General features: G+C 37.9%; 1 protein-coding gene across 1 annotated transcript; it reads left to right on the top strand.

The window, feature by feature from the left end:
• Positions 1-367: 367 nt before the first annotated feature.
• On the top strand, positions 368-9,523 carry LOC115629481 (protein sprint-like). Its single transcript, XM_030525952.1, has 3 exons — positions 368-492; positions 8,914-9,445; positions 9,489-9,523. The coding sequence occupies exons 1-3, from the start codon at positions 463-465 to the stop codon at positions 9,521-9,523; spliced, it is 597 nt and encodes a 198-aa protein (XP_030381812.1). The 5' UTR covers positions 368-462.
• Positions 9,524-9,597: the final 74 nt, after the last annotated feature.

Here is a 9,597-nt window from a genome sequence, read left to right as displayed (position 1 = left end):
GGGTTAGTGGGGAAGTATAGCTGCTGGCTGTGCTAATACTTTTGTCCGACACTTTATAGACAACCACCAACAACAGCTGCCTCCCTCTCCCATTTGGCTTAGACGAGCATGCTCGTATTTGCATTTATCTAGCTGTCCAGCTGCTGAGGCTAATCAAGTGTCATAATTAAATGTCAACAGATCCGTTGCGAAGCGCGAGACACGACGAGCAATGAGACTGACGATGCCATAATTGAAATCGAAGACCCGAGCACGAAATTTTGCAAAATGTTTGCCTGACAGTCAGATAAATCAGACAAAAACATACAAAAACACACAAAAACATAAAAAGATATACATATTAAAAAAAAAAGAAGGTGGAAGGAAAAAACGAGAAGAAGAAGCAGCAGCAGCAGATGCCGACAAAGGAAATCAAAACGAATCAAAACGAAATCGCCGTACAGATAAAGCCGTAACGTCAGGATGGTGAATGCGGTTATGGATGCCATTGCGGTAAGTCGGTCGTTCGCTCGGCCACCCAGAGCCTTCGCATTTGAAATTCATTTCAATTCATTTAATTCATTTAATTCACAATTACTCGCCATTCACAGCCGTACAGATATCATTTCTTTAACTAAACGTACGCGAACGTTTATTTCTTATTGTTGTTGCTGTTGTCTTTTATATCTAAATTGAAATTGCAGTCACTTTTTTGTCTCTTTTTTTCGTGTTATTGCCGTTTTTTTTCATTTTTTTTTTGTACCATAATAAGCCGGAGCGCTGAAAGCCCCGACGACCATATCCAATTGAAGTTTGTTTGTACTTCCCAACAAGAAACGTCTGTAGTTATAGTGTTTGCTGTTTCTTGTTGTTGTTGTTGTTGTTTTTGTTATACTGTGCTTTTTGTCTTCGGTGCCCACATTTTCAATTTGAATTTGTTTGTTGCGGCAATTGCTCAATTGCCTGCCTGCCTGCCTGCCTGACTGGCTGGCTGGGTGTGTACATATACACACACACACACATATGGTTGTCTGTCTGTCTGTCCGTCTGTATTGCATATTACACGCTAATCCATGTGTTTAACCTTTTTTCTTTGAATTTATTACTTATAGAAATAATGTGCACACTCCATTTTGGCGGCTAAAGGGGCGTATGAGTGATGTAAACCACCTTGTGGCAACAAAGCTAGAAAGATACGAGAAGAAGCGTTAATTACTCGTGGGCTCTGTGCTTTATAGATGTTAGTAACTTGTTAGATATTGTAAGATTTGTAAATAAGAATTAAACATTTAAATTTGAACAATATCGGATCTATCTTAAGTGCCACAAAAATTGATACAAGAAAAGCCGAAATGGTGGGGAGAAAAAAGCGCAAATTAATAAATTTCTAAACCAATATCGGATTTAAAAACCGATACGAGAAGAAGCGAAAAAAGTGGGGAAAAAGAGTGATTATAGAAGTTAGTAAGACGATAGATAAAGCAATCTCCTTAAGATTTTAAGAAGAAAGAGCGCAAATTAATAAAAATCGATACGAGAAGAAGCAAAAAAACTGGGAAAAAACGTAGATTATCGATGTTCTTAGTAAGACGATAGATAAAGCAACTCCTTAGCATTAGAAGCAGTAAAGAGTTCGAATTAGGATAGCCTAAAATTTAGTTTTCAATTTGAACGATCAATATCGAATGGATATTGGATATTAGCCAGTAAGGAGTTAGAAATTAAATTTAGTTTGAAATTTTTAAGCGATCAATATCGGATCTTAAGTGGCACAAAAATCAATATAAGAAGAAGCGAAAAAAAAGTAAAAAAGCATAGATTATAGATGTTCTTAGTAAGACGATAGATAAAGAAACCTCTTTAACATTTGAAGCACTAAAGAGTTCGATTTAAGAAATATTAAAAATCAGTTTTGAAGCTGAACGATCCATTTGGGATGGTGTGACGATAGGGAATGCGTCCCCTTCTAAGGGTATTAGGCAGTCAAGAGTTGGAAATTTAATTTAGTTTGAAATTTTTAAGCGATCAATATTGGATCGTAACTGCCACAAAAATCGACAAGAGAAGAAGCAAAAAGTAGTGAGCAAAAATAAATAGATAAAACAACCTTCTTAGCATTTGAGGCAGTAAATAGTTCTAATTGGGAAAGCTTAGAAGTCAGTTTTGAAGCTGAGCAATCAATATCGAAAATTAGGCAGTTAGGAGTTAGAAATTGAATTTAGTTTGAAATTTTCAAACGATCATCAGAGTATCTCAAGTGAAACAAATTGCGATCAATCAAGACAAGACAACAATCAAGCTTTTAAATATTTCTTCAATGCTTAATTATGTACGTTGAGAGATGTCAATGCTCATATAGACGGATGGGCGGACAGACAGGTGAACATTTCAAAATCAATTGCTCAAGTGATTCTGCTCTTTTGCGAGTTTCTTCTTTCCTAGTTCCTAGTTTCCTAGTTTTGAAAGTTAATTGAGGCAACTAATGGTCTCTCTGGATACTAAAATAAACTAGTTATGGTGGCCGGGTGCGCAGATAGACTGACAGGCATGGCTGTATAAATTCATCTAATAGTTCTGCCCTATTCCGACTTCTCTCTCTCTCTCTCTCTCTCTCTCTCTCTCTACCTTTCAAAAAAAAAAGACTCTGTATGATATATTTGTAGATTTTTCCAACAAACATATCAGTCTTATGATTTCTTTTACCAGTTATTCGCCTTAACTTTCCACCTGCTGCCCACCGATTGCAGCGCACTGCTTTGTTCAATACAACTGGGCAGTCAATGCAGCAGTTTCCACTTCACATCAGCAAGAAATTTGCATACAACACGTCGCGAGGTTTTTATGCCAAAATCAACAACAACAAAAAATTGAAAAACGAAACCAAAAACAGCAACAGAAACACTATGGTAATATTTATAAATACCAGAAAAAAGAAGAGGAAAACAAAAACAAATTCAAAGGCAACAAGCACAACAAAACCGAAAACAAAGCCAACAACAACACGCAGACCGAAACAGAAGTGGAGCTCAAATTAGCACAGAGCGTGGGAGCCAGTTTGCGTTGCTTAGATATGGGCGCGTGATCTGCTCTCCATCACGCAAAAAATACGATCGATGTCTTCGAGAGTTTTACGCATAATAAGTGGGCTTGCAATATCTAACGATTATGAATACGCACTGCAATTGCAATGTTTTCAGTTACGTTTGAAATGCTTATTTAAGATTTTCGACGTACATACAAATTATAATTTAGCTGTCGTTCGAGCAATCATTCACAAAGAGTGTGAATTTCATCTTATTTCTTACACAAATACGGGAGAGTTTTAAGAAGTTACAACTAATTAAAAGAACCACAATACTACACAAAAAAGCAACAACACATTCATTTTAGATATACTTCTTCTGTCCTAAAACTGTGTTTGAAGGTATGATAGCCTCTATATTGAAGATTGTCAAAGTTTAGGGACCTCAAATTGAACATACAAATTGATAAAACAATTTTATACACATATTATAGAATATTTGTCTGTGTAGCTAAAGTGTTTTATTCATGCTTGAACGTAGGATCGTCTTAAATCGAAGCTTAAGGCTGCCAAGGACTTTGCATACACATTGTAAATGTTTGCTGAAAATGTTAAGCACATGTTTATTAACCATATAGCTTTCATTTCACCGATTATTAAGGCACTTACTATAGAAGCGAATATTTGTTTATTTATTATATTTGTCAAATGTTATTTGCCTTTCGGCCAGCCATGCCCCGTCTCTGAGCCAAGTGGGGACGGATCAGTAAAGCTCCCACAACAACTTAATAAACAAAATATGTTAGATTCTTAATATTGGTTATTTTTTATATTTTTGATTCCCAATTTTGAATATACTTGTACATTTTAAAACTTTGCTGGAAATGTTACACCATATAGCTATAATTAAATCGATCACAGATCAGTCCTTAGAATACGAATGAATGGTTATCCACATGGTTTCTTTTTATGTGCATATTATAATGAAAGAAGTATGGAGTGGCCTTTTTGGCAAATCACCTTAGAAATCACGTGCCACACCCATCTCGAGTGTTGAAGCTGCCTCTGCATCTGCCACAGACGTGGCCGATGACGTTGACGTTGTCGACTGTGTTGATTTTTGGCATTAAGTGCGGACGCGAGTGGCACTCGGCATTGGTAGGGGGGAGCCGAGTTGGGGGCCGACATGGACATGGACATGGGACATGAGACATGGAGTTACAAGCGACGGGCGCGCATTGCATATGCAAAGACAAAACCCGTTATTATTGCGTTAGCCGCCTGACAGTGGCGCAGTTTTGGTTTATTAATTGAAGGCAATTGACAGTCAAATCTGAAGACCAAGACGAGGACGCAGACGCAGACGAGGGCGGAGCAGCTGCAGCGAAGGCTTGTGCGTCCGGTACGCCGGAAGTCAACACCAGTTGCCCGTGAGTCTCATTTCGTAGCTTTGTTTGTGTAACGGAAATTCCTCGACAAGCTCACCTGCGTGCTTCGGCCCAAGAGGCCTTTCCATCAGACAGTGTGGCATGATTTGCACAAACAAAATATTGTTGCTAGTGATTCCCATGGTGCGGCTACTCGTATCTGTGTGTGTGTGTGTATCTGTGTGTGTGTGTGTAGCGCTTTTTTGTGGCATAAGTCAATGGCCATTATCCGTGACTCTCGCTCTCTCGCTCTCTCCTGTTATCTGTTCATTAACCCAGATCCAATAAATCGGCTTTGCATGTCAAGTGCGTATCTTGGATGCTAATGACTTCTATGGACGATCGAGTGCAGCAACTGCAGCAGAAAAACAAGTAAAAAAGCTAAAGTCGGGTGTCCCGACTTTGAAATACTCTGTACATATGTTTACAATAATTATAGAAAATAAAAAAAATTAAGAAAATAAAAAAAAATTCAATGATCGATTTTACCTTTCTCGGTATTCGAACTCACGTAAAGGGTGTATAATTGCACATTTACATAGCAATTGCGTCTGTGTGAGTGTATGTATGTTTATGCGCGTCTATTTGTGTCTGTGTAAGCATTTTCGCCAAACATTTTCAACCAAACAGCAACATCAGCAACAGCCGCGGGCAGCGCTTGAGCAGCGCTGCAGCAGCAAATATATTTATGGCTATAACTTCTTGGTAAATCGGTCTATCATAGTGAAACTTGGCATACGGACACATAATTACTAACTGGGGGTATTTGCATTTTGCAATTTTAGTTCGAAATTCCAAGAATTACGGGAGTTAGAGAAAATCGCATTTGCGGGGGAGAGGGGGAGGGAGGGAAATTCCAAAATATACATTTTCTGCGTATTCACACAAGGCACCTTGGACTAAAATGTGGTGTTCCTAGGTCTTATGGTCTCCGAGATATAGGCGATTATACGAATGGAAAATCGGGAAAACCCCCATAGGGGGGAAGTGGGGGGGAAAATCAAAAAAATAAAACAAACTCGTATAGAATACACACATAACGCATCTTTGTGCAAAATTTGGTGTCTCTATCTCTTATAGTCTCTGAGATCCAGGTGTTCATACGGACGGACAGACGGACAGACAGACAGACAGGGCTAGATCGACTCGTCTTGTCACGCTGATCAAGAATATATATACTTTGTGGGGTCTGCCACGCCTCCTTCTGCCTGTTACATTTTTCAGCTCCCGCAAACCTAATATACTCTTGTACATTTCATGTACAGAGTATAATTAATGAACAAGGAAACAAAAATGTACTTTGTTCACATACTAAATTACTTACTTCTGAATTATTAGTTGTTTTGCCTCTTAGAAATATAACTATATATGCTTTATCATATAGCAGGGCGATCTGATGTAAGCAATCATTTCATCATTCAATTCGATTCCAATATTTGCATAATTAACAGGATTTTCCATACAAAGACTTCTTAGGGCTAATTGTTACCATGGCAGCTATAGTACCATATAGAGGTCTGATCCAACTTCATGTTTAAAACATCATTTGTTGTAGCAACAACATTTACAGTTTCCAGTTTGTTCCGATATCTAGATATACACAAAAATTGTTTAAACAAATATCTTTATGCCTTATTTATATTTTTTATGCCTTTTTTATACCTTTTATATTTGTATACCTTTTAAATTTGTATACCTTTTATGTATTTTATACATAAATTACGCCCCTTATACCTTGTAGTATTTATTATACCTTTCCTGCATTTTATACCTATTATAACTGTTATACCATTTAAGTATTTTACATCTTTTAGACCTAATCGTTCCTATGGCAGCTAAATAGTCCTGTAGTTATTCTCGAAGCTGTGCAATATTTTTAATTAAATAAACTAACTTTTAAAAATTCAATTCGATTTGCAACATCTTTTTTCGAATATCTAATGTCGTTGCCATATCTCAAGAAAACAATTCTTCTCTTTGTTAAAAGACTTTATTTAACCGTGATCGTTTCTCATTCTGCTATAGTCCGATCTCACTCCAAGTTTGTGACATCATAGCAATAAAGCGAATTTAGTTCTTTATTTAATTTTATTGTCTAAGAACATACATTTACTTGGGAACTCTTTTTCTATCGAAATACAACGAAGGTAAGGTGTCTTAGCTACCGATCTAATATATTCCCTCACAATTTTATATTGGCTTAGTGATAGAGATATGGAAGCTTTTGCTTAGAATCGGCACCAAAAAGACGAACTCAAGGACTCGAATAAAATCCTATTTTTTTAACATTATTATTATTATTTTGAAAATCTAGTATAGTTCAATAACTTTTAAACCGAAAAAGCTGTCGTTTTCAGAATAAAAAAAATGGAAACACAGATACTGATTGTCTCGTTTCTGTCATTTGAGTTGAACATTCAGGATGGTGTTCCATTGAGCTGACATTTCAAATTTCCAGACAAATCAACAGATAGTAGTTTCACTTCGATATAGTAGCGTTAGGAACTGGAAAAGTAGCAGTTGCTAATAGACTCTAGTCCTTTGAAGAGAATCAGTTTGAAATTTAAGTTGGTTTTAGGGAACTCTTTATTAAATTTCACATATCTGCACCAAAAATACAAATCCTTTCCCACAAAATGATTTTAGTAAACGCTCTCCAGAGCTTCGTCGAGGGCATTCAAGCTATTGTCCACATAGTTGTTTCGACATTTTGGATCGTCTGGCCTTCCATGCGTTCTGGTGGCATCCGTGCTTGGCATCTTCTCTGCTATCTAAGCGAATCTGGAGAGGCACTACAGGCCGGCACTAAGGATATATGCCGCTGGATGAGTCCGATTACAGTAGCTGTGGATAACTTTTTCGGAAAAGTGGGAGTCTTGGTTGTTAATACGATCAAGATGGTATCGGAGCTATTTGTCGAATGCTCGTGTTCTGCGTTCAGCCGGCCAGTTGTCACAACAACAGTTACCATAGTGACTCTAACATTGAAAATAGCAATGGTTTTTCTAATTATCAAATTTCGCCATTACCTATACATATTTATTCTCTGCGCCATACAGCAATTGGGTGCAGAGTTTATTTCCAAAATGATCAGTGTATACGATTGGATCGATAGAAAACTGTTGAGACTCGTGTTGAAGCGGACTCTACCCAAATATAAGGTCATTCAGAATATAATGCCGAATACGGTTTCGACTGCATGTGTGGTGTGCTTGCAGGGCAACCGATGCATTGTTATATTGCCCTGCCGCCATTTTTGCATTTGCAAGGGGTGCGCCGACGAACTCTACATTGTCCGCCATGAATATCGCTGTCCGATCTGTCGTCGTGCTATCGGCTCTCTACTTCAGGTTTTCACCTAATAATGAAGCATTAATTTCCGTTCGGATGCTTCAAAATAAACATGACTATATTATTATCACAGTTTTTTTTTTTTTTACTTTCGAAGGGATATAGAAGTTAAAAGCTTTCAAATTGGGTAGCTAATTTGGAAAAATTCGGCTCCGAAGTGGGAGAAAACTGAATTTGCATAAATGAACAGCTTATCAACTAAATGAACCGTTTTCTACACTCGTCTATAAAGCAAACAATTAAGGGTTTGGAGAGAAATTCCAAGACGGGGTCGTTGTTAACTTTGGCTCCAAATTGGGGGAAAATTGAGCAACGGAATAAGTTTCTTTTGTAAATGAGTCTTTCTTTCTTTATAACATGATATTATCCAAGAAAAATATTCAAATTCTTATTAATTTTTTTTTCTAATTTGGAATAGTTCAACTATAAATATTACATTTATATATTTTATTTATATTACATTTATTTTGTGTTTATAAATAAAGCTTAATTACAAAAATATACTTATGAATAATTGCCTGAATGAACCATAGCGAAAAATATATCGAATTACTTTATACTTTTAAAAAAAAATTAATAAATATTTATAGATGTAATGCTTATAGAGAAACTTTATTCCACAACAGTTTAAAAGTATTCGCGTTAAAAAACTTTGACCCTTTTCGCTGACTTGGACTTTTTTCTGGGCATCCTGAAAAACGATTTAAATTTTTTTGTCACGTTCGAATCGATTTTATTTTAGCTTTGGAAGCAGGATTACGTCTGAAGTCAGAATTTCCACTGAAAAAAGTGCTACCATAAATAAGTTAAACTAAAGAAGAAAAAAATGTGTAGTCACTGACTTGTTTTCCATTTTAAAAGTTCTGTAAAAATAAAATAAAGAAAAAGCTTTAAATGTGTACGAGAGCTACGTTCGACGACCAGGAAATGCCCATATTCGACATAGAAATAAAGTGAGGAAGGGGCCTAGAAAAGTCTCCTACACATGTTTCGATTGTTAATGATAAGCATTCGACTTTTGAAAACTAGCTCCTGACTAAAATGCTTCAAAATAGCGCTCTTTAAGTTCACATACATGCCAGTGCCGTTATAAAATCTTAAGCCCTATCTCCACACTCTTTTTTTCTCCCACAGCTGCTGAGCTCGTTGGCCAGCGACTTGGACATCATGCTAAATGACTTGCGATCTTCGCCCAGCCAAGCTACAACAGCAAACACAACAACAACGACAGCAACAACGACGCTGGCGCAGCGGCAACAACAGGAGCTGCAACCAGCGCTGTGGTCAAGCAGTAAACTGCCACGCCCACAATGTGGCATCATCAGCAACCACAACAACAACAACAACAACAACAATTGCATAGCCACACTAAGCGATGTAAAGTTGAAAACAGCCAAAACCTCAAGAAGTATAACGACAACAACGACAACTAACAACCGCCTATGGACAAAGGCAACAACAGCAGCAACGGCATTGCAACAACAACAGCAATCCACACTACAGTCCACCACTTCCAGCACTTCCCATTGCTATCAATGTCGTCGCTCGAATCTTCAACCCATGCCGGCACCAAATCCAAAGCCAACTCAGACGCCACTGCCAGCGCCTGCTCCGCGTCGCCATCTCCGGCAGTCGCTGCCACATTCCGCCGACGCCAATTCCAACGGCAGGAGCTACAGCCATCGCTACGGCAACAATGATGACGACAGCAACGACACCGACACCAGCGAGCTACTCAATATGACGTCACCGTTGAGCGCCACTGCCGCTGCGACGCGCGTCATTGGTCTCTCGCCCGATGTTAAGAAGCTGCAGAGG

This window comes from Scaptodrosophila lebanonensis, unplaced genomic scaffold (assembly GCF_003285725.1).
Source record: "Scaptodrosophila lebanonensis strain 11010-0011.00,11010-0021.00 unplaced genomic scaffold, SlebRS2 tig00000155-arrow-arrow-pilon, whole genome shotgun sequence".
NCBI classification, from domain to species: domain Eukaryota; kingdom Metazoa; phylum Arthropoda; class Insecta; order Diptera; family Drosophilidae; genus Scaptodrosophila; species Scaptodrosophila lebanonensis.
This window is presented reverse-complemented; position numbering and strand designations above follow the sequence as displayed.